The sequence below is a fragment of the Cynocephalus volans genome, chromosome 2 (assembly GCF_027409185.1).
Source record: "Cynocephalus volans isolate mCynVol1 chromosome 2, mCynVol1.pri, whole genome shotgun sequence".
In the NCBI taxonomy this organism is placed as follows: domain Eukaryota; kingdom Metazoa; phylum Chordata; class Mammalia; order Dermoptera; family Cynocephalidae; genus Cynocephalus; species Cynocephalus volans.
Window position 1 is genome coordinate 59,233,572 of NC_084461.1, and position 25,962 is coordinate 59,259,533.

The 25,962-nt window shown below is 37.0% G+C and overlaps 1 protein-coding gene and 1 non-coding gene across 7 annotated transcripts in view; both read right to left on the minus strand.

Moving 5' to 3' along the window:
* Positions 1–9,660: 9,660 nt before the first annotated feature.
* The window catches only part of CCDC125 (coiled-coil domain containing 125), a 29,248-nt gene continuing 12,946 nt past the window's right edge, over positions 9,661–25,962 (minus strand). For 3 of the 6 annotated variants that reach the window (XM_063087492.1, XM_063087490.1, XM_063087491.1), the window contains 9 exons: positions 25,351–25,437; positions 24,459–24,536; positions 23,661–23,746; positions 21,236–21,318; positions 19,621–19,736; positions 17,400–17,507; positions 15,874–16,048; positions 11,186–11,316; positions 9,661–10,186 (listed from right to left, as the gene is read on the minus strand). In XM_063087492.1, coding sequence (XP_062943562.1) covers positions 9,878–10,186; positions 11,186–11,316; positions 15,874–16,048; positions 17,400–17,507; positions 19,621–19,736; positions 21,236–21,318; positions 23,661–23,746; positions 24,459–24,536; positions 25,351–25,437 — 1,173 coding nt within the window. In that variant the 3' untranslated portion in view covers positions 9,661–9,877. Of the gene's footprint in view, positions 10,187–11,185; positions 11,317–15,873; positions 16,049–17,399; positions 17,508–19,620; positions 19,737–21,235; positions 21,319–23,660; positions 23,747–24,458; positions 24,537–25,350; positions 25,438–25,962 lie in introns of those variants that run through there. The other 3 variants (XM_063087494.1, XM_063087493.1, XM_063087495.1) reach the window with 3 other exon arrangements.
* Positions 22,442–22,515, minus strand: TRNAI-GAU (transfer RNA isoleucine (anticodon GAU)). The gene has a single exon. It is a non-coding gene; the product is annotated as a tRNA-Ile (tRNA).

Below are 25,962 nucleotides of genomic sequence, written 5' to 3' on the forward strand. Positions count from 1 at the left end.
TTCCTATTTTTTCATTTTCACTCTTCCCAAAGGGAAATGACTCTTATGAAATTAGTGTGTATCCTTCCATAATTTTATATTGCTATTTTATAAGAATGCATGTAGTAATATGCATAACAATATATAGCATTGTTTGGGAGCTCAAAATTGTATGAGTGATAGACTGTATATGTCATACTGTGATTTTGTTTTTTACTCAAAACTTTTTAATTCCTTCCATCTTAATACATACAAATTAAATTCATTTGTTTTAGCTACCAAATAGTATAATATCATACAGTAACATCATGTATACAACACTTGTTTCCCATGCTGTATTTATGGACTATATTATTTTTCTGTTGCTGTGTAAAAATTACCATGAACATAGCACCTTAAAGTAACACAGATATATTAGCTCACAGTTCTGTAGGTCAGATATGTGACATGGCTCAGCTATGTTTTCTGCTTAGGGTCTCAGAAGGCCAAAATCAAGGTGTTGGTCAGACTGTTGGACAAATTGGGCTCTTATCAGGAGGCTCTAGGAAAGAATCTGCTGTCAAGCTCATGCAGTTCTTGTAGTTTTAATATGCCCCATGTCCTTGTTTGCTGTTGGCTAGGGGCCCTCTCTCAGCTCACATGCCTTGTCATGTGGTCCTTATCATCTACAACCCAAGTGATCCCCTTTGTGCTTCTGATTTGTCCGATTTCCTCATTTGCCACTAAGGAAGGAAACTCTGCTTTTAAAAAAAGGGCTCACTTGATTGGGTTATCCAAATATTAAGTAAGGTAAACTCACTTAGGACTTTATGTCTTAAAAATCTCTTTAGAGCAGTACCTAGATTAGCATTTGAAAATCAGGACAGGAATCTTGGGGGAGGGCATTCTTTCGAATTCTGCCACATCAACATTTAGATTGTTTTTAATTTTTCGTAATTATTTTAAAATGCAGTGTTTGTATGCATATGTACAAATTTTTCTAATGTACATACTTAGAATTTTAATTGTGGGGTGATAAAGTATGTTCATTTTCAATTAGTGTTGATACTGCCATGTTTCTCCAAAGTAGTTGTATCAGTTTGCTGGAAGTAGCTGTTCAATTGTTCTTAAAAATATGAAGAAGCCCTACCAAAAAGATGTATAGGAGAAAGAAAAAAAAAATGAAGCCCCTTACCTTACATCATGTGCAAAAATTAACTCAAAATGGATCAAAGACCTAAAACTATAAGCTATTAGAAAAAACATAGGGGAAAACCTTTATGACATTAGATTTGGCAAGGACTCCCTGGATATGACGCCAACAGCACAGGAACAAAAGTAAAAACAGACAATTGAACTAAATCAAAATTAAAAACATCTGTGAATCAAAGGACATAACCAACATAATGAAAAAGCAGCTTTATAGGAGAAAATATTTGCAAATCATATATCTGATAAGATGTCAATAATCAGAATATATAAACTCAAAAAACCCAATTAAAAAATAGGTTAATTTGAAATCCCACAACTCAAAAAATCAACCCAATTAAAAAATGGGCAAAGGACTTGAAAATTTAGACATTTCACCAAAGATGATATACAAATGGACAAGCATATGAAAAGATGCTCAACATCACTAATAGCAGAAATGCACGTCAAACCACAATGAGAGAACACTTTCCACCCATTAGGATGTCTACTATCCAAAATAAAACAGAGAAAGTGCATTGAGGAGATTGTGGAAAAATTGGAACCCTCATGCCCTATTGGAGGGAATATTAAAATGGTGCAACCACTATGGAAAACAGTGGTGGTTCCTCAAAAAATTAAGTATGGAATTGCCATGTGACCCAGCAATTCCACTTCTGGGTATATACCTAAAAGAATATACCTAAGCAGGATCTTGAAGAGATGTTTGCACACATGTTCATAGCACCATTATTCACAATAGCCAAGAGGTAGATGAAACCCAAGTATCCATCAAGAAGGGATGAGTGGATAAACAAAATGTGATATACATACAATGGAATAGTATTCAGCCTTAAAAAGGAATGGAGTTCTGACATATGCTATAACATGGATGAACCTTGAAGATACGCTAAGTGAAATAAGCCAGTCACAATAAGACAAATACTGTATAATTCCTTTTATTTAAGCTACCTAGAGTTAACTCAGAAACAGAAAGTGGTATATGGTGGTTGCCAGGGGCTGGGGGCAGGAGAAATGGGGAGTTAAATTGTTTAATGGGCACAGAGTTTCAGTTTGGGAAGATGAAAAAGTCCTGGAGATTAGATGCACAATGATGTGAATATACTTAACACTACTGAACTATGTGCTTCAAAATGGTTAATAGGTAAATTTTCTGTTATGCATTTTTTACAATTAAAAATAGCAACCAGCTAGCTGCCAAAAAAACAAAAAAACCCAAAAAACAGCAGCTACCTTCTGTGACTATGAGAATTGCTTGCTGTACATTCAGCTGTTTAAACCTATTCCCTTACAGCAGCAGTTCTCAAAGTGTGGTCCATGGGCTCCTGGAATTCCCAAGACTTTTTCAGGGGGTCCACAGGTCAGACCTATTTTCATAATAGTAATATAATGCTAATTGCCTTTGTCACTGTGTTGATATATGTGTCTAAGGTACAAGAGCAATGGTAGGTAAGGCTGCTGCTACCTTAGCTCCAAATACTAATACTTTGTATTTGCCACTGTCACACATTCAAGGTTTACAAAAAATGCCAGTTTTAAGAATGTACTCAAGCAGTTCAAATTATTGATTTTAGAAAATCTCTTTAGTAAACATATTTTTTTTTTTTTTATTGTATGATTGCATTTATTTTTTTTATTTTTTTTTTTTTTATTATTATTTTTTAGTAAACATATTTTTAATATTGTCTGTGAAAAGGGAAGTAGCACGAAGCAGTTCTCTGCATACTGAAGTACAACGGTTGTCTCAAGGAAAAACCCTTGCATGATTGAGGTCAGAGCTGGCCTAGCCACCTTTTCATGGAATACCATTTTTATTTGAAAGAATATCTGACAGAAGTATGGTTATTCAGATGTGAGTAGTTGGCAGGCGTATTCTTCAAAGTACAAAGTGAGCCTGCTATTTGAAGGAAAACAACTGACAGTGTTTGTTAATGAAATCTGAACTTTCAAGCAGAAATTAGAATATTGGAAAAACTATATTTACCATTGTAATCTTGACAGTCTTCTAATACTTTCGTGCTGAGATCATTGGTAATATTAATGAATATCTTTTTTTGATATTGTATAATGAAATGTCAGCATTTTGAAGATCAGTATAACTTAGTGAGCCAGTATTTTTCAAATGACCGATACATGATGTTACAAAATCATGCATGGGTAAAAGAACCACTCAGAGTTCAAGATAGAGCAAAGGATTTTAACGTACCAGAGTACAGGAAGTTCACTGATAAGGTCTTGAACTCCACACTGCAACTAACTTCTAAAGAGCTACCATTTGTCCTGAAGTTTTGGATAGTATCAAAGAATATCACAATTTTCTGAAAAGGCTATTAAAATACTTTCTCTTCAAACTACATATCTGTGGGAGACCAGCTTTTCTTCATAAATAAAAATAACATCACAACAGATTTGAGTACAGAAGCAAAGCAAACAGGAGAATCCACCAGTCTTCTACTAAGGCAGACATTAAAAAGTTTTGAAAAAAGCAGTGCTACTCTTCAAATGAAATTTTTTGTTTCAGAAAAAAAATACTTTCATAAAAATATTATCAATGTTAAAATATAAACTATGTATTGTTATTTTAAGTGAATTAAGAAATAAAGATTATTTAGTTTCTAATGGTAAATATTGACAGATAATGCATACAAACAAAAGTTATTTGGGGTAATAAGGTTCTGAGGTCCAACAGTTTGGGAATCACTACCTCATAGTATATTTCTTAGACCACCTGATATTACTTATAATTCTGCAATTTGGCCTTACTGCAGAAGATTGCACGTACCTAAAGCAGTCTGCTTGTATATTGGCATGGATTTTATGTGCAGGTCACTTCAATCATAGTTGTCTTTCAGTCATTTCAGCCTTGTCATTAGTTTATTTTTAATGTATTGCATCTACACACTTCATGTTTTTTCCTGCCATGTCACAAAACATTTCATTCAGGTGTAGCAGTAAAACAAGCCTACTTTAGTCATCATAGCCTCGCCTCCTGAGGGTGGGACATGCTCTCCAATGAAGATCTGTGTGGTAGAATGGCAAAAGCAAGGGGCTTTGCAGTTAGAAAACCTGGAGTTTGGTAAACTGCTAGGCTGCCTTAAATTTCTCAATGGAATCAGTCTGAGGGAGAAAACAGCCTTGCCTGAAGAAAAAAGGTGAAAGCAAACAAGTTTATTCCGTGCTGGGTGCATGGGAGTGCACACCTTACATTTGCTGATATCCATTCCCAGCAGCCCATCTCAGTGGTCCTCTGACATTACTAGAATATCCTTTTCTTTCTTGTCAGATGTGTTCTTGTCGCATTCCCCCTATTTTGGCCCTCCTTTCTTGGTCCTTTTTATGAGGAACTTCTCTGATCTGCATGCTGATAAAAAATGCTACCTGTGCTTCTTTGATAAGGACCCCTTACCACTGCCACCACCAACTATAAATCAAAAGTTGGTCTATACAGCATGCCAGCAGGGTTTTCTAGGCCTGCCACTTGCTAGCTGGGGTCCAAGGGCACATCCTTTCCTACTCCAGACCTTGGTTTTCACATCTGTGATAGGATAGATAGAACTAATTTTTCATGTCATTATTTTTTTCTAATGCCCCAGAGGAATTTTTAGCCTCTTAGAATTTGCCAGTCATTTTCTATATTAGAAAACTGGATTGTCAGATTCAGAATTATTCTTTTCCAGAATTCTTCAAATCTAGAGTGAATGCCAGGCTTGAAAGTCTCTTTCAGCTCAAAAGATGGATATCATCTCTACACGTTTATTTGATCATGTAATTTTTCACAGTTAAGTTTTACTGGCTGTAAAAGAATATAAGAAAAGTAAATCCATAATATAGATTGTTACATTCAACAATTTTATAGTTTTTGGCTTTTTTTATTTAGAACCTCATATAAAAGTTCTATACATTCAGCTGAGAGGATAAAACCAAACCTCCGAAAGAAACAGCACTCACTTTCTGAATGTGGATTTATCCAGTTATGCCATCAGAAATGAGCGTTTGCAAGAGTATTTTGGTGTTACTAAAATGATGGAGTCACAATTGAATAGTTAAAATGAAATCTTGGGGATATCTGTAGATTTCATGTCCTTATGCTGTCCCATAAAAAGGCTATAGGACATAGTGAGGCCTCATGCAAAACCCAAGGAAGTTTGATAGAAAGCAGAATAATCCTGAGTAGAGGGTCTTGGCATGAAAGGAGTTAGGTCCTTGGTTCTGAAACCTGACTTCCCATCAAAATCACCTGGGAAGCATTCATTAGGAAAACTAAGTAATATGCATATAGCTAAAAAAAAAAAGTTCTCTACCTTTCCACCCTTGACCTTTTTTGTAAGTTTCCCTCAGAAGCAATTACTGTTGTTTTGTTTCCTTCCAGAGATATCTTGTGCATATAGAAGCTGTATATTCCCCCACCCACACGTTGTTTCAGTGCAAAGGCCATTTCCTGCTATACAATACACACACAGTTCTTTCTTTCTTAGTCCAAGACCTTGAGAAGACAGGTGTGAGGCAAGGATCAGGTACTGGTGCTCCATTTACAAGGCACAATCCACATCAGTAATAGTGAGGGAAGCAAGGCTGGGAAGAAAATCAAAAAAGCTACACTGTCGTTGCTTTGTAAGCTGTGAAAAGGAGAAAGCTGGATGCTCAGTCATGCTGGGCACACACTTGGCCACACTGGGCAATCAGAGAAAACCATGCCACAGAACAGTCTGGAAGGGAGAAAGAAGGGATTTTTCTTTCTACTCATGTTCCCATTGGTCAAATTTCCAGAAAGTTAGCTCTCCGGCATTTCCATGTTGCATCATCTGGCCCCTTTGGCAGCCATTCAGGAGCCAAGGTCCCATACCCATGATACATGTTCCATCCAAGACTGGAAAAAGCAGCAAAAGTCAAACCCAGGGCTAGGACTTGACTAGCTCCAAAGCTGCACTATGCTAAGTTGACTGGAAACTGCAGCAAAATTGTAAGCATCCCTTTGGAAGAGTTGTATGTGGCAATTACAGGAGCTAAGGGCCCAGGAGATAATAGTACCAGAGGAATCTGAAGACACTCATAAAATGTGTCTAACACATGCATTCTGTGTTATTCACTTGCTGTATCTCAGGAATCACACTATATAAGCATGTAGAGTATTCCATTGTATGGCTGTACCATAATTTAAATAAACATTTCTGTATTGGTGGACCTTTGTATGGTTTACAGCCATTTGTGTCTGCAAACAGAGCAGCAATTAGTAGCCATTTAAGATATCTGTAAAATAAATTCCTACATATGTACAGGATAAAATCCTAGCTGCATCAAATATGAACTTTGCAAATTTTCTTAAACTTTGTTAGAGGGTGAACACAACCAAGGCCACTTTATGCCCTGACTGCAATGTTGACTTCTGCTTAATCTCATTCCTTTGTTTCACTGACTAGTTAATACCTAAATCTTAGGGCAAGCTGTAAAAGGAACATAGGTTTCAGGGAGTGATTTATTACAGCAGGTGGCGACAGTGGGCTGAGCACTAAAATCACAACACACTTCCTTCCTCCCCCCGCGCCCCCTCCACCCCGCTTCATGGATCACAAGACATCTAATGAACGATGTTATCAAGTTATTTTTCTTGACCTGTTTCCTTAAAATTATTTTTAATAACAGCTTTTGCTATAAAACAACTTCGCCTAAATGCAGAGAGCTAGAGCTCTCATGTGCTGACATCTGATTCTTCGTTGAGTGCGACTTTCCTGTTGTTAGTCACCCCCATTAGCAAATATCTTTGTCTCTGAATGGACCTGCCTGCTTCCTTATTCAGTCTCAAAATACCTTCTCAATTTGGAGGCCATTATACTTTAACCCCTCCTCATGCAAACTTTTTTTTTATTGTAAAATATAAAACACATACCTGTTTTCTTTCTTTTATAGTTTTTCTTAAAGTAATGCATGCTGTTAAATTTTTCAGATAGTGAAATATAGAGGAAAAGTTCCTTTCTGTTCTCTTTCATGTGCTTCTCTCCACCTGTTACACCTTCCACCAGAAACAACCTTTAAAAGTTTGGTAATAGTCATGGGGCCGGCCCATGGCTCACTCGGGAGCGTGGTGCTGACACCACCAAGTCAAGGGTTAAGATCCCTTACCAGTCATCTTTAAAAAAAAAAAAAAAAAAGTTTTGTGATAGTCTTACCGACTTTCCTCTTCACATGGGCACGTGTGCATGATTTACGTGAGGGAGTTTGGATGTATTGTCCTCACAGAACTCATGTGGAAATCTGATCCCAAATGTGGCGGCGTTGGGAGCTGATTGAGTTGTGAAGGCAGATCACTTATGAATGGATTAATGGCTCCCCCTGGGAGATGGAGGTAGTGAGTGAATTCTCACTCTGTTAGTTCCTGTGAGAGCTGGTTGTTTAAAAGATTCTGGCACCTCCCTCTCTCTCTCTCTCTTGCTTCCTCTCACCATGTGAATTGTTTGTACCTGCCAGCTGCCTGCCATTTTCCACCATGAGTAGAAGCATCCTGAGGCCTGCGCTAGATGCAGCTGTCCCAGAATTGTAAGTCAAATAAATCTCTTCTGTATAAATTACCCAGTCTCAGGTATTCTGTTATAGCAGCACAAAACAGACTAATACAGTATGTATCAACACACGAGACTCTTCCCTTAAGAAGAGTGTGGATGCACACTGCTCATTTTTCATTTGTGGAGCTCTTCCATGGACGTACATATAGATGTTCTTCACTGTTCTCAATAGCTTTCATAATATTAATGCCCATTACAGACCTAATTATTTCCCTATGGGAGACATTTAGGTTCTTCTCATTTTTTTACTCGTACAAATGATGTTGCAATGAAGTATTTTTGTGCCACTTGTACTGATGAGACTAATAAATGGAAACAAGTATGGCTTCAGAGCAATATTTACCAGTACTAGTTCAGCAAGATACAAGGGCACTTTTAAAAGTTCATGGAAAAATAGAATTGAAAGATAATATGAATCTTTCCATGAACTTTTTGAAGTACCTTCATATTAAATAGGTACTCCTGGAAAAATAAAAATAAAAATACTATAATCCAAAAGTTTGGGAAACACTACATAATTTTCCAAATAATAACTATTTTCCTAAATCCTGTAGATGATCAATAGTTATTAAGCAAGACTGATTATAGATAATATAGAACAGGAAACTTACTGAAATACCAAATACTTGTTCTGAATTCAGGGGAAATTTATGAAGACACCTTAGTTTTTTGATTCCCCCAAATATTTCCTTATCCATGACTATATACTGTTGCCTCAAAGGTAAGTTACATAAATGCATTCACATGATTCTTCAGTTTCTCTTTAACAGGCCTAATATAGTAACCAATCACTTCAAGATAATGATGTCCATAACCTAAATCCAACTGTGAAAACTTCTGAGTTACTCTAGACTGTATCATGGAATAAGAGCTTTGTGTTTTTTAAAAGTATTCTCTCTTTAGGGCTGGCCGGTTAGCTCAGTTGGTTAGAACATGGTGCTGATAACACCAGGGTCCAAGGTTCAGAGCCCCATACCAACCAGCCACCAAAAAAGTATTCTTTATGTTGTTTTGTTTTGTTTTGTTTTATGTTCTCTCTTTAATTCTCAGTGTTTCATAACAGACAAGGAAGTATTACTAAAATACCTCACGACTAGAAAATGTCATTGTTTATGCCATTTTCCATTGGCCCCAGTAAATTTTTATTTACATTCAGATTTTGATTTATGTAAAATCACATGGCAGGTAAAAGCAAAAACCCTGGAATTCATCTTGTTCAGGTCCTGATTTAGATGTGTCACCTCAGGAAGCTTCTTCAGATCCAAGACCCCATTCCTGGACCATCATATCCACCTCACAGGATGCAGAGAGAGGGACAGCTGGTAAGCATCTTGTAAACTTGGCTACAAATATGTGCAGATTTGGCTACAAAAATCTTATCACTCTGACAAAAAAGGAAGCAATGAAGGTAACTAACAATGACTCCGAATATACTTCTGCCAAAGTCCAACCATCATAACTTTTTTACTGAAGTTAACTTCAGAAAATTATTATTTTTAAACTTTATATGATAAATGAAAAATCCTGAAAAAGACAAATAAAATGAGACAAACGTATTTCAGAAACTAACATTCAGGGCTGGCCCGTGGCTCACTCAGGAGAGTGTGGTGCTGATAACACCAGAGCCACGGGTTCGGATCCCGTATAGGGATGGCCAGTTGGCTCACTGGCTGAGCGTGGTGCTGACAACACCAAGTCAAGGGTTAAGATCCCCTTACCGGTCATCTTTAAAAAAAAAAAAAAAACTAACATTCAGTCACTCCTAGGCATTATCATCTTAGAACATTAGTATTCACTGTTATATTGCTGATTTAGCCAATCTAAGATCCCTGTAGTCAATCTACATAGTTAAATAATTTTGTCTCTCAAAAAAAATCATCATTTTTTTGTTTTTAAAATATTGGCGAACACTGAAAACTTCACAAAATATAGCAATGTAATTTATAAATAAAATATGTCAACACAGAATACTACTACTATATTTCCTGTAGAAAATGTAGAAAAAGTTTGATCCAGGTAAGTTGCCTCCTAAAATTTAGAAAAACTCAGAAAACATACGACTTCTCAAGATGTAGCAAGCAATATTTACACAATCTTTTTTCAAAGTCTCTTGATATAAACAGCTCTCAGTTCCAATTTCAACTGGTTTGTCTTCAAAGTATGAAACTTGATGGCAAAGAACAGGATCTTTTAAGAGTTCTTGTGAAGTATGGATCTGCTTGAGGATGCTGGATTGAACAAACACAGCCCGAAGAATTAAAAATCTGGACATGTGAATGTACAGCATCACACAAAACAGAGAATTCTGAAGTTTTATGCCCGGGGTTTTTGAATGGGAAATTCTGTTCCGTAGGATTTTTTTCTTTATTCTCTTTTGAGGCAGTGTCTTTGTCTTCCAAGGCCCGAGCAAGCATGTAACTAACTTTTCTTTGGTGAGCCAAAGCTTCTTCTTTATCATTCAGCTGCATACACAGAAATTAAAATGCACCAGTTAGTCAATAAATCACAGAATATATTCAGAGAAAGGAATATTGTAGTATCTTATCAAAATGTTCAAACCTAAATCTGTCAAGTCAATCAGTATGAATAAATTAGGTATCACCTGCTCCCCAATCATTATCCTGTGTTACTAAGGATTGTTTTTAGAAAGAGGAACAGAAGACAGCATTCCTTCTATTGAAACTTTTATAAGTCATCTGGGGGTGGGGTGGTGAATATATATATATATATATTGGAGTACACACATATATATAATACCAACATGTACTTATTTCTAAGAGAATGTTTAAGTTGTATGTAAAATTGTTTTTACATATTTATATGCAAATAAATTACTTTAACATTCTTTAGAGATAAGTATGTTCATATAACCTGAATCTCTCAGCATCTTAGTCTAATCATTTGTGGAACAGGGATAATAGGACTGATTTCAGTGCTGTGGTAATGATTAAAAGATATAACATGTCAGGAAGTACCTTGAACACTTTAAAAATGCTTAAATAAATAGACGGTCTTTCTTATCACAAACTGTATATCTAAATGCAGATGACAGAGCTGGATGGAGTTAGTTACAGGAGCCCCCTCTTTTCAGAGGTAGAGCTTTAAACCTGCACAGTAAAAACATGAATAAGAGAAGTGGAAAGAGCATTCAGAAGTTTAAGGAGATGAATATTACCAATTTGTAGTATGTTATTCCAACTGAGAAAAGAGCATAAAAGGCAAGCATAGGGAGGGGAGGGAAGTGGTGGATTCACAGGTACGAAGCTATGCTATCTGCCGTAAGTGAATCATTGTGCGGTATATGCATGTATGGAAGCTACACACTGTACCCCACAAATATGTACAGATAACTGTTAATATTTTTTAAAAAGGCAAATATATAGATGAAGAGTTGAATTAAAAGGAAGCAAATAGATTAGCTTAACCACTATCTCCAACAAAAAGAAAGCAAAGATACTAACCAAATCTATAAGCATCTTAAGGACTTCTTGAGGATTATCCTGGTCTTCAGTCCTCTTAACACTGTTTTCTGATGGGAACATACCCAACAGTTTCTTCCCTAAGGTCTTCTTACTCTTTTGTGATGAAAATCCTAAGATTGAACATGAAAATCCAGCTAAGACATAAAAATGTATTCACTGATGTACTTCCACTAAAAGAGGTAAATATGAACCAAGGTTAATTAATTCTTAAATCAGTCCAGAGATCGTCCTCTTCAGGATACCTCTAGGACAAGTGAGTCAGGCAGCACAGGAGTGAAAAAAGCATGGACTTTAGACCAGGAGGGCAAATATGGGCGAGAATGCAGCCCTGCTTGCAGCCATATGGCACAAGTGCCCTTCAGTGCCAGCTGACAGCTGCATGAGGATGCAGTCCATGTCACCAGATCATCAGAGTCTTCAAGAGCAGCCAGAAATCCACATTTGCAAGTGAAATCTTCCCATTTTAAATGTCAGCCTCTAGTCCATATTACGGGAAACACTATGCAGACCCAACAAAACATATCTGCAGGCCACGGAAAACCTCTGAACCACGCAAACTCTGCTTCAGAGCCAGAAAGACCTGGACTTAAATCTTCATTCAAACACTTACTAACTGTATGACCTTGGATGACTTTTCTGAGCTTCATTTTCCTCACCTCTAACATGAGAACAATATTACCTACTCCTCAGGGTTACTGTGGCATTAAATAACATACCACAGGGCTAGAGGAGGGGGAATGCAGAGTTATTATTGTTTAATGGTACAAAATTTCTGCTGGGAAGATGAAAAAGTCCTAGACCTGGATGGTGGTGACCATTACAGAAAAATGTAAAGGTATTTAATGCTGCTTAAAAATGGTTAAAATGGTAAACTTTATGTAAATTTTACCACGATAAAAAAACAAAAACAAAAACATAGCACAGTTGTGAAAGCACCTTGCCTAGATATTGGCATTGTATTAATACTTCACATTCTGAGGCATGTAGACTGATATTCTCCATCCATAGAAGGGACGCATTTGTAGAAGGTATAAAATTTGAAATTATACAAAGAAAATTTCGAGAATATTTTTGGAATGCTCTGCCAATTGTCTAATGGAGAACTGAGAGCAGATGATGGGATATCCCCTTTCCACCCTATCCACAGTGGCTGGGGCTGCCCGGACCCTTCCACGAGGGACAGTGGCAGAGGAAAAGCCAGACAAGTTGATGCACTCAACTTTGATAAATGGATAAATCCGTGTCTCTAGTTTCAATCTAAAAAAAGAAATATGCTTACAACCAATCTCTGATAACTTGTCTAAGTTGCCATATCAGAAAGTTGATCCTATAAATGTTTCTAAACATAAAAAAATAAAATAACCTGTAACAGTCATCCTTTCCCTCTTCAGATTACTGAAATATATTAACAGAATGGACTGAAGTCTCATCACTAAGAAACCCAGAGCTACTGAAACTTGTATGCACTTGTGAAACTTTAAGAGATGAATCAATTATTTTAAGTTCTGCTTCCAGACTCTCTCGGTGCCTTACTGGAACACACAGATTGGGAGCTATATTTCTCAGAATCATATTTTCTGTGGAAAAATTCCTCAGGTTTGTCAATAGCTGAGTGTGATATAAGAAATACATTTGGTCTCTGCCCCTGGTTTCTGACATAGAGCTCCTAAAACTCTTGTACCTGGGTGCTAGGAGAACCTTTTGTTCTGCTAGTTAAGTCTTTGAACCCAGTTTCTAACACAGAATTCCTAAGACCTTTGTAATTTCTTCAGTGACAGGACAATCTGACACAGAGCTCCCAAATCCCTTGGAATTTTCTGAGTGATAGGAGCATCTTTTGTTCTAATGAGGCCCTTGGTGAGCTCCTGGAAAGCTTCAGGATGGGGGCTGGTTGCCAGGGACTTTCTCCCAACCTCCAGTGATGGGACAGGGGTTGAAGGTTGAGTCGATCATCATGCTTATGTAAGGAAGCCTCCATAAAACCCCAAAAGGATTGGGTTTGGGAGCTTCCACATAACTGAACACATGGACGTTCCTAGAGGGTGGGTTGTCTCGGGAGAGCATGGAAGCTCCATGCTCCTTCCTCCATATCTCACCCTATGCATCTCTTCATCTGTATCCTTTGTAATATATTTTATAATAAACCAGTAAATGTAAGTAAAGTGCTTCCCCGAGTTCTGTGAGCCGCTCAAGCAAATTAATTGAACCCAAGGAAATGGTCGTGGCAACCCAGATTTATAGCCAGTTGGTCAGAAGCACAGGTAAAACAACATGGAGCTTGCTACTGGCACCTGAAGTGGGGGCAGTCTTGTGGGACTGAGCCTTAACCTGTGGGATCTGACTCTAACTCCAGGTAAGACAGAGTTAGAATTGAGTTAAATTAAATTGCAGGACACCCAGCTAGTGTCCACTGGAGAAGTGACTGCTTACACCATCCCCAATCTGGTGTCAGAAGTGGGGTGAGTGGTATGTGAGAGTAGGAAAAACACTGGTTTTTCTTATCTCTTACACTGAGAAAGGCAAGAATTCTAGCATATAAAATGAGCACATATGCAAGTGCTGAAATGAACATGAATCTACCTCTTAAGAAAAACCCAGCTTTGTTTACATAGCACCATCTTAACAGCCAACTTCCACACAAAGCTGGGGGGCCTTCCGCACAGGTGAAAGGACATGACAGGCTTGCGTAAGACTTTAACTGTCTTTCCCTCCTTTTCTTCTTTATCCCAATACTCTTCTTGCCACCCCCATCAAAACAAACAAATCATTAAAATCTGATTCCCAAAGGGATCTGCTTTCAGTTAACACAGAACACCAGGGCTAAGAGTATACCTTTGAAAATTTTGCAGTCCAGCTCCTGTCCAGGGCCTAGCTGAGAGAAGAGGTGTCTGAAGAACATCACCTATGCATCCATTGTCCACGGTACAACTAGATATTCTTAATGTTTTCTACTGATTCCTAAATTCTGAATACATGGACCATGCTAGCTATTTCCTGGCAAAATCACCTACCCTGAGTTGAACATTAAGGTTTACATTCCACTTCTATTAAGGGATTATTATAGGAAAAGGCCATATAAATATTGATTTTGTCTTTATTATAAATTATTGTTAAGGACATAGCCATTATATTTGCTCAATGAACTGTGAAAGCCTCATGTCAGAAAACTCTTAGAATTTAATTTGAGGACAATGTGAATGCCTTTTTGGGAATGAGAGTTGTGACACACTATGTTTTCTCTTTTTGCCCTGACTCCCACTTGATGAACACTCTAAATATATAGCTTTTATGACCTGCTTTTATCTACTTTCATAGATCTGACACTACTTCTATTTTTATTATCACTGCAAGCCACTTCTTACCTTTTCAGCAAAGAGAGGGAATAAAGTTTAGTTGATGAAGCTAAAATTCACAACATTTGACTCATATACTATTACTAATATATACTATTTGAAAAGAAATATTTCAAACAAGATATCTATTATTAAAGGTTTCATTTTTAATATTATAAGTCCTGAGGTTCATCTGAATATAAGAGATACTGGAATTAGGATATGGGATTGACATATTAGAAAATATTTAGAAATATAGTCACCTCAGAATTTTCATACTTAAACATTTAAACTTCTTATAAACTTCATTTTAATCATTGTTGACTGATAAATGGTTTCAAATTATAACTTAATTGCCATTTTTAATTGATGCATTATGAATTCTACCAAATAATACTGATATGATATGACTATTTAGAGAAACTAATATTTCTAAACAGCTACTTTGTTTATTTTGGAAGATCTACTTCAATATTAATTTCATTCTCTCATGGCATCTTTATATATTTTGCATATACTAAAATAATAATACTCAAACATGGCCATGAACTTTTGATAGGTTCATGAACTAAAACCTAAACCTAAACTTCTGTTTCATTTTCTATAAGAATATTTTACTGATTTGTCCAACTTCAGATTTTTCCTCTACCCTTACATATCTTTTCCAGAAGCACATATTTCAATAAAGTTTAGTTAGATACATAGATGTAATGTTGAGTTTAAATATCAATTTCAATATTACTTCCTTCTTGGCAGTTTCCCTTTAATCATCTAGTACTTTCACTATAAATTTTCACCAAACACTGTCTTGTCTAAATGAAATAGAAGAGGGCTGGCCTGTTAGCTTAGTTAAAGTGTGGTGTTTGGATCCCCACTGGCCAGCCACCAAAAAAAAAATGAAGGGCTGGCCCATGGCTCACTCGGGAGAGTGCGGTGCTGATAACACCAAGGCCACGGGTTTGGATCCTATATAGGGATGGCCGGTTAGCTCACTGGCTGAGCATGGTGCTGACAACACCAAGCCAAGGGTTGAGATCCCCTTACTGGTAATCTTAAAAAAAAAAAAAAAAAAAAAAAAAATGAAACATAAGAAAATACTAGAAAAGAGATTCTCCTGTTATTTTATGGTTTTGTTGATTCCACTAGTTTATTTGCATATGTAATACCCAATAACTCCCTTTTTTCCACAGTTGCTAAATTTTTAAATAAATCACAGCTATATGTGAAATTTCAATCCTGTTTTCCCACATTGTATTAAATGTGCTTCATCAACTTTGATTACAACCAAAACAACTAAAACTACACCTGATTATTGCCATTATAATTTATAGTTACCATCCTCTTTAAGGTGCTTCCAATTTATCCGTTTTGCAGCTTTTGAACACATTTTATCCATTTGTGTCAATCTTAGTGCCTGGTCATTTTTCCTCATTAATTGTTGCTCAAATGCAATTCTGAATGCATCTGCCATTATGTACGCTTCTTCTTTACTCTTCTGCAAAAGTTCCAACTGGTTTTGAAAGAAAGTTTGGGAGGTGTCAGAGGCAAAACCAGAACAATTCTTGCCTGAATGCTGAATCAAATTAGCATATGCTGTCTCCCTGCCTAGCACTGGTCTATTGCCTGTGTTTGATCTAGTTTATCTGCTTAAACTAAGTAGTATTTGCTATTCCCTTCTGCAGTAGTGGCCCACTCTGATCTGGATTACCAGCAGTTTCCAGTATGGTGACTGTCAATTCTCCCTGCTAACCCAACTCTCAGACCATACTACCGTAGACAGGCTTTCTGTGTGTCCTGCCCAAAATGAAGGGCCCAGCAAGAAGGAAGGGAGGATGCCAAAGGCTGCATTTCAACTTGGCTTTGGGCCATTCTAGACAAAACCATTGAAAATCATTACAAATACTACCTTTCAAATATCTTCTATAGGTGACCTTGACTTCAATCCATGTAATCTTATGCTTTTCCTAATTAATTGCTAATGTTCAGCTGTTTGCTTTCCCATATACTCCAAAGACTAAATTCCAATTCTTCAATAAAGGTAAAATATTTTTAGAATTATGGTTCATGTACTATTTTCATAATTAAATCCCCATTATGATGGCAGCTCTCATTTTATTAAATGCCTGATATGTTCATGGCACTATGCTAAACATTATATGTCTATTTCTTCTATTCTCACAACAACCTCCAAGGTAATTACCCTCCATTTAACATATGAGAAAACTGAGACTTATCTGTCCAAAGTCACACAGCTCGTAAATGACAGGGCAAAGATACCAGCGTAGGTCTGGCTGGTTCCTTCCACTGTCCCTTGTTGCTTTTCAAATAAGCCCTACGTAGATCTCCCCATTGATCAGTGTTGCTGATCTTAGTGATTTTTTTTTTTTTTTTGTCTTTTTCGTGACCGGCACTCAGCCAGTGAGTGCACGGGCCATTCCTATATAGGATCCGAACCCGCGGCGGAAGAGTCGCCGAACTCCCAGCGCCGCACTCTCCCTAGTGTGCCACGGGCTCAGCCTGATGATCTTAGTGATTTTAAGCATAAATGCACCTTTGTTCTCTATTATATAGTAATTTTAAGACCATGTAGAGATGACAAAAATATGCATTTAGGAAATATTAACTACAAACTTAGGCAAATGACTTTACATGGCTTCAAATATTATGCCAAGTACTATTTGTATTTTGGAACCAAGTATAAACCAAGTCTAGTTTATAAGTTAGTATATCATATAAAACTGAGCATAAGTTCCATAGCCAATGACTACTAAAGTGAAGTTAATTATTGCAGATACCTCCATTTATTCTACTATTAATAGAGCAACAAAACCAAAGCTTTTGCTGTTGTGATAATGCAATACCTCTTGTTTGAGCTGAAGAAGCAGTTTCCGAGTGGACGCTGCCATTCTGGCACAAGAACAGGGTCTGCCTCCAGGACTGTGACAAAGGCAGGCTCCAAGGACTGCAAGCTTTAAATTCAAAAGCATTACATCCATTACTAAGTGTCACAGTGTTTTAGCTGCACACAAACACAGGGGCACCCACACACACCCATGTACACTACTACTCAAACATCTGATCCAAAAAAGCTGTAAAGGAAAAATAAATAGAAGAAAACTCAGAACAGGATTTTAGGAGCTAAGTGGAAATTAACTACAAATGAGTTAAGAATGTCATTACTTGGAACAAAAACTAAAAGAATTCTATCTTCCTTCTTTTCACTCTTATAACCTGTAACCCTGGCATCAGTTTCCTGTAGTCCTGAGCCTTGGCAGGAACAGAGCCTTTACAAAGTCGTTAACATTAACACCCACAGCATGGATTTCCTGCAACCAGGAGTGGCCCAGATGCCCAGAATTCACCACTGCCACTCCCTCCCCAGAGAGGTGCATGCTCAGAAATGATTTGTGAATTTTAATGTCAACAAGGAAAACAATCATCCCTCCCCTCCTAAAAAAAAATGAATAAAATATTCCATATAGGTCCCTCCTGGTTGATCTCTGTAGCTGGAAGTAAGAATTTTACTTTTCTTTAACCCACTTTGGAAGCTAACCACAAGTTTCTTTCCCAACATATCCCAATAACTACCAATTTAATGAGGGCAGTCTATTCAACATATTGTGTCATATCTTTTTAAGGTTTCACATGGAATTTACTATAAAATTATTGTCTATGCTTCTTCCTGTTGCTGTAAATTTCACACAGATGGGTTGGTTTAAAATATAATCCTACCCTAGAGACTAAGAAAGGAAGATTCCACTGCCTCCCCTAGTGCAAATGCCATTTCAGAAAATTCTTTCTCACATCACAGATAATTGTGAAGCACAGAGCCAGCTTTCAGTTGAACTGAGTACATAAATGGTTGATATATGGCAGATAGGTATTTTTCCATTTCATTTTCCTGCTCCTGATAATTGTCCCTGCCAAAGTTGCCAAAGGCAACTAGGACCTGGGGAGGCCAACATAAAAACCCAAGGTTTGGGCAAGGACCTCTGAATCCTAATTCTCCTTCCTTGCCTTAGCATTCCTTCATCAGCTGGGTTAGGGCCCTTGTTCCTGCCTGGCCTGAGGTAACGCTGCCCCATAACCTACTCAAGACTATAATAATATTAATACACTCTTTCCCTAAACCGTCTCTCAGTTCAGTTTCTTTTATTCTTCCTTTTTGCTGTTACACTAGTTTTCTACCCATGACAGTACAGCATAGAAATCAAAAGCAGACTCTAAACCCAGTATACCTGGGTGCAAATTCCAGCTCTACCACTATAGCTGTGTGACTTTGGGCAAATTACTCAACCCTTCTATGCCTCTGTTACCTCATTTGTAAAGTAGGGATTATAACAGTACCCACATTATGGGGTCATTGTAAGGATTAAATGTGTCAATCTATGTAAAGCACTTAGAACAACATCCAGCACTTGCTAAGAACTGTAGAAGTATTTGCTGGTATTATCACAATTGCTTTTATTGAAGTTCTACGATGAGTGGCTGCCCCCTGTGTTATATGCTTCTAATTTCTTATGAATCATAGGACCCTTCTGACCTTATTAGCCAAACTCACACATTGTTAAGACATTTAACACGTCAGCAAGTGATTAGTGATGCATCAGATCTTTATTCTGAACTTGGCTCAACCACAGACTGACCTTGTCATCCTGGGAAAGTAACTGAATTTTATATGAGCCTTAGTTTCCTCCTCTCTAAAATGGTAATGCTTTGCAGGCCTCACAAGTTTACTGTGAAGATCAGATAAAATAATGTGTGTGAAGGTCCCCTGAAACTGTGAGCCCCTACCCAGCTGTAAGACACTGCTAACATAGCTTCTGCTAGAACTGCAACAAGAAACATACCGGGCAAGATGTGGCCAGCACATTCCCTAATGTCCAAGAATGTCATACATAAAGGGCCTGGTACCAGCAAGGATGGAAGAAATGACCGGGGCAACCCATGGGCCTTTCTCCCTCTCAGTCTCCCCATTGCTGAGTATGGTGCTATCCTAGACCATGAACCAACAGGTGATGGGGGAAAGAAAAGCAAGTAGAAAATGCCCTTCCTGTTCAACTTTCATATGTGCCTACCTACCTCAAGACCTGAAATTTCTGTAAAGCCACTTTTATCATGGAGCATGTTTTCTTGAGCCACCTTCTGCTGTTTGATATCGAGCATCGCGAGTGTCTCCAAATACTGTTGATTCAAAACTAGGAGGGGCCATACAGGGAAGTGTTAGTTATATAGTCTAATTACAGCTTCATTTAATCTAGTTACATCAACATCATATACTCATTTCTTATAAGCAATGCATACACAACAGACATTTCCCACAAGATCTGGCTCCATCCAAAAAACCTATCTGATAGATTAGTGGGTATCATATGAGATAATAAATATGTAATACTAGATAAGATGTTACTTTTATTTTATTTTATATTTTTTTGGCAGATGACCAGTGCAGGGATCTGAACCCATGACTTTAGTGTTACCAGCACCATGCTCTCCCAAGTGAGCTAACTGGCCAGCCCAGATGTTATTTTTAATGTGGAATCATCTTAACTTTGCAACTGAAGTCTGTTCCTTGTTTGCTCTAGGAAAATTTGTCAGATTTTCAAAAAGGGAACATATAAAGACAAATTATTCAGAGACTTTGTGGATAATGAGATGACAGAATTGTGAGATCTCATATACCGTACAGGTTGAGCATCCCTATTTCAAATATCTGAAACGTGAAACAATTATGGTCCCAAGCATTTTGGATAAGGAATACTCAACCTGTTTTATTGTCAAATGTACCAGCTATCCAAACTCTATCAGATTTTTCTATTAAAGTGTTTTCACAAGAAGCTCTCAAACCAAACATATAAAACAAGAGGGGTCCTGCCATCTACTGGAAAGCAGAAAACAATAACTTTTCCCCTCTCTCTGCAGGGTGGAGTGGTAAGGAGGAGGGAAAGGGGTTGTGATTATGAGCAGCTTCTGTCCTGAACTAACCTAACACAGGGGACATCTCCAATGGCTAAAGTCCTATCTGCATGTGCAGATCTCATCCAGAGGTATTTACACAGCTCAATTACTACATGACATACTATACAGTGCTGCTCCAGGCCCCAGGACCAGATTTAAGCTTGTTTTGTCCTCTTCAAGCCACCACTTTAAAATAGTTTCTGCCAAGAAGGGAGAATTAGCATCTTCTCTTAAAAATGTTTAAAAAGTTAGTGCCAAACACCTTACTATCCTTTCATTAACATTCATCATAGTTGGTGAAAGTTATATATGAATACCTGATGTCTGAGGAACTTAAGGATAAATTTAATATGTATAAAATTTTGCTTTACACTGAAAACTAAATGAAAAGGAGAAAATAGGGAAAAATTGACTAATGGGTATGAGGTTTTACTCTGGAGTGGTGCAACTGTTTTGAAACTAGATAGAGGTGGTGGTTGCACAATGTGAGTGCCACTGAATTCTTCACTTCTGAACAGTTAATTTTATGTTCTGTGAATTTCACCTTGGTAATTTTTTTTAACTAAAAAAACCTAAATGATGCATTTCTTTCTTCTATTATCCTTAAAATATTTTATTTCAAAATACTAGCACTTTGTTTCTATTGATATGTGTGTTCTTAATACAGAACACTCTATATAAAACTGATCTTTTAACATAATATTTTTAAAGAATCATCAAAATACCACTCTTCACTTACCTGCATTTTCAGACTTTAACATTTTAATTTCTTCTGTTTTAAGCTTCAAGGTCTCTTTGAGGACTGAGTTTTCACAGTTTAGTCTGGAAAAAAGTACCCTTCAAATAACTAAAACATTAAAACCTCCTCGCTGAGTAAAAATATTTTTATTTCCATAATTAAAAAGCAAACACCTAAATATATTTTTTCCTACTTCAAAATATTCTAAAATATTCTAAAATACATGTACATAAAAATAAAAACAATTTAAAGGAGTATGGTAAGATTATAAACATGCTCCTAACCCTTCTGTATACTTAGTTGAGAAATAATCAGAACCAGAAATATTTCTAAGGCATCCACTCTGCACGCTCATTCTCTTTATTAAAGTTTTAATTCAACTTAATAACCATTTGAGCACCAACTACATGTTTAGGTCACCTGCAAAAACTTGCATAAAAAGATACATAGGCCCCCAAGTAACCTATGGACTGAGTAGTAATGATGCGTCAATGTAGGTTCATCAACTGTAACAAAAGTACCACTACTAGATGTTGATAGTGGTATCCAGGCAGGGGGTATATGGGAAATCTCTGTACTTCTACTCAATTTTTCTGTGAACCTATAACTACTCTACTCTGAAAAAAAAAGTCTTTAATGGAAAGAAAGATACATAAGGTACACCCATGTTCATAGCAGCAGCATTCGAAAGAGCCAAAATGTGTAAGCAATCCACGTGTCCATCAAGGGAAGAAAGAAGAAACAAAATGTGTCATATACATACAATGGAATATTATTCAGCCTTACAAAGGAAAGAAATTCTAAAATATGCTACAACATGGGTGAACCGTGAAGACAGTTGCTAAGTTCCATAAGCCAGTTACAGAAAAGAAAAATGGTATGATTCCACTAATATGAGGTACCCGGAGTAGTCCAATTCATAGAGACAGAAAATAGAATGGTGGTTGGCAGAAGCTGGGGGGGGGGATGGGGAGTTATTGTTTAGTGGTACAGAGTTCTTTTTTTTTTTTTTGGCAGCTGGCTGGTACGGATCCCCAGCCAGCTGCCAAAACACTAAATCATGACTTTAGTGTTATAAGGTTGTGCTCTAACCAACTGAACTTACCGGCCAGCCCAGAACTCCAGTTTTGCAAGATGGAAAGAGTTCTATGGATGGACGGTGCTGATGGTTGCACAACAATGTTTTTTGGGTTTTGGGGGGGCAGCTGGCCCGTAAAGGGATTGAACCCTGGACCTTGGTGTTATCAGCACCATGCTCTAACCAACTGAGCTAACAGGCCAGCCCTAATGTCTTGATTTTTATCATAATACTATGGTTAAAAAAGAGCATGACCAAGGACTGGCCCGTTAGCTCAGCTGGTTAGAGCATGGTGTCATAACACTGAGGTCAAGAGTTCAGATCCCCATATCGACCAGCCACCAAAAAAAAAAAAGAGAGAGCATGCTCTTTTAAAAATACAAACTGAAGTATTTAGAGTAAGGGGGACTCAACTTACTTTTATATGCAACTTACTTTTAAATGGTTCTAGATAAATATAAGAATTATAGGGCCGGCCCGTGGCTCACTCGGGAGAGTGCGGTGCTGATAACACCAAGGCCATGGGTTCAGATCCTATATAGGGATGGCCGGTTCACTCACTGGCTGAGCGTGGTGCTGACAACACCAAGCCAAGGGTTAAGATCCCCTTACCAGTCATCTTTTAAAAAATAAATAAATAAATATAAGAATTATATGTGTCTGTATCTATAAGGAGAGAGAGAAAGAAAGGGAGAAATAATGATAAAGCAAATGTGGTAAAGAGTTAAATTTGGGGAATCTCAGTGAAAGATGTATAGAAATTCTTTGTACTATTCTTGCAACTTTTCTGTAAGTCTTTGATTATTTCAAAATAAAAAGTTAAGGCTGGCCAGTTAGGTAAGTTAGTTAGAGCATGGTGTTGCAACACCAAGGTGAAGGGTTCAGATCCTTATACCAGCCAGCCACCAAAAAATAAAAACAAAACAAACAAATAAATAAATAAAAAGTTTAGAAACAATAAATTTAACTAGATAAAGCCATTTATAACTCCAGATAGATCATTTTCTAAATAACTGACTTATATAACAAGTGTATAATTTAAAGTTATCAAATAAACACACTAAAAAAGAGTTGTTAAAAAGATTTTGTTTGAAAAAACAAACAGTTCCAATGTCAAAATAATTTGGAAAACATAACTTTATTGGGTTTAAAAATACAGTTTATGTTGTATTTTTTTAAAAAAGAAATTAGCACTAACAGGAAAATATGGAACCGGTAACTGGATAAGCAATAAGAATTTTATAATATTTACAGTTAGCTCAAAGAAGAAGAAAGCCTAAGATACATTTGAATTACACACATTTTAAGGATTTTCATAGAAAAATTATGTAATAATAACACACAAACCTGTCATATTTTTGGGTCCAGGATTCCTCCATATTTTTAAATCTATTCTGATCAAATTCTATTTCCCACTGCAAGGCATTTATTTCCTATAGAAAGAAAATACCACTTTCGTTGAAAATTACTACAAATAAATCATTTCAGGACATTGTGAATGCCTGAAATAAATCATCTAATCATTTCACAGAAATAGTTTGAAGAGAAAAAATTAATTATCGCTCAAAAAGTATTTTTTAATTTGTAAACACATATAGCACACCTCTTTAGCACGCAAATAAACTTTGCCAAGGCTCACTTAATATAAAAAGAAATTTGTTTAGCTTCAAAATTTGCTGGACTGAACCCAGATTTCTCAGTGTGCCCCTCCCCAACCCAGGAAGACACCACAAGCAAAATTCACTCCTGGAAGTCTTAGCCCAAATGGTCCCAACAAGTGAGGGCACAACAGACAGGCATAGAAATATGACCATCTAGGATGATTCCTAACTTCAGCGTGATGATGGCATGATCAGAAAGAAGCAGGCCCTGCCAGGCAAGCAGAGAATAGAAAAATAAAAAGAAAACCAGGAAATATCAATTTGGCAGGCCTCCTCCTACCTTAAAAAGGGGAAGTATAAGTACCCTGAACTCTTTGCCCATGTGACAATCTGTTTTAGATTGTAAGCTACAAAAGGGAATACCATGAGAAATTGAAGCACACCTAGCAGAGGGTACACACAAATGACATATCCATTAGTGTGATGAAACAGTAAATTCTATTTAAAGCTTATTGAATGAGTATACACTAAAAGTGGCAAATACCTTCTCCAAGGATCTCTTTTGTTCCACAGTTTTTTGAAGCACTGCCTGGGTATGACTTGTAGCTTTGCCAAGTATTGCCTAAGAAAAATTAAAAAGGCATCAGTACGAATGAAATTTCTAGTCATTTCTGTATGCACAGTGAAGTTCACATTTTTATTTTAAGACAACAGAAAATTAACTTGAGTTGAGAATTTCACAGTGACCACCTTTTGTGGAGAGTTTGATAGTTCAAAAATCAGATCATGGTTTGGCTCTTTTCCATTGAATGTGGGAAAGAATGAATGAATTTTCTGCACAAAGAAAATGTTCATGGCAGTATTATTCACCATAGTCTAAAAGTGAAAACAACCCCAATGTCCATTAACTGGTGAATGGATAAACAAAATGTGATATATCCATACAATGGAGTATTATTTGGCAATAAAAAGGAAAAAAGTATCAATATATGCCACATCATGCATGAACCTCAAAAACATGCTAACCAAACGAATCCACATGCAAAAGAATCCAGTCACATATTGTGTGATTCTATTTCTATGAAACAGAAAAGGTAGAAAATGCAAATCTATATGACAGGAAGCAGATTAGTGGTTGTCTGGGGCTGAGGTGGGAATGAGGAATGCTAATGGGCACGAAGTTCCTTTTTTGGGGTGTTGGGAATGTTCTAAAATCAGATTGCAGTGATAACTGCACAACTTTAAGTTTAATAAAAATAAACTGTGCTGCACACTTTAAATAAGTGAAATTTGTCATATATAAATTATAAAGATGTTAAAAAAAACTGTACCTAAAAAATCTGTATTAAGCACTGCTGCTCTTGTATTAAAAGCTAAAATCATACCACTTATTATTGGAATGTATAAATGATGAAAGTTTAAAAATCACTTCTTACCATGCTTTGAAGAATTCTCAGTGCTTCCTCTTTACCTTCAAGTTGTCTTTGAGATGCCTCAAGATCAGTTTTTAAAATTTCTACCTCCTGAGGACAGAAATAAAATTAGTCTTCCTATCAGTAAGATATGCAATCCCAAAATTACCAATTTGGCTAGTCTACATTTATTCTTAGCTTAAAACACCCACAAATGAGGTAGAGCCTTACTATTCGGTGCCAGTTGTAACTAAAAAGCCCAAATCTTTTGCTTTTACCCAGGTAGGCCACACAGCTAATAATATGGAAAAAAAAAATCTTTATGCCACATAAAATATAAGCACATGGCCATTTACATAGCTACAGTAGCTGCTGTGGGTTGAATTTTGTCCCCCCATCAAAAATATGTTCAAGTCCTAACCCCCTGCTACTGTGAAAATGACCTTACTTGAAAATGGAGTTTTGGGGTCGGCCTGTGGCTCAATTGGGAGAGCGTGGTGCTGATAACAGCAAGGCCATGGGTTCGGATCCCTATATAGGGATGGCCAGTTAGCTCACTTGGGAGAGCGTGGTGCTGACAACACCAAGTCAAGGGTTAAGATCCCCTTACTGGTCATCTCAAAAAAAAAAAAAAAA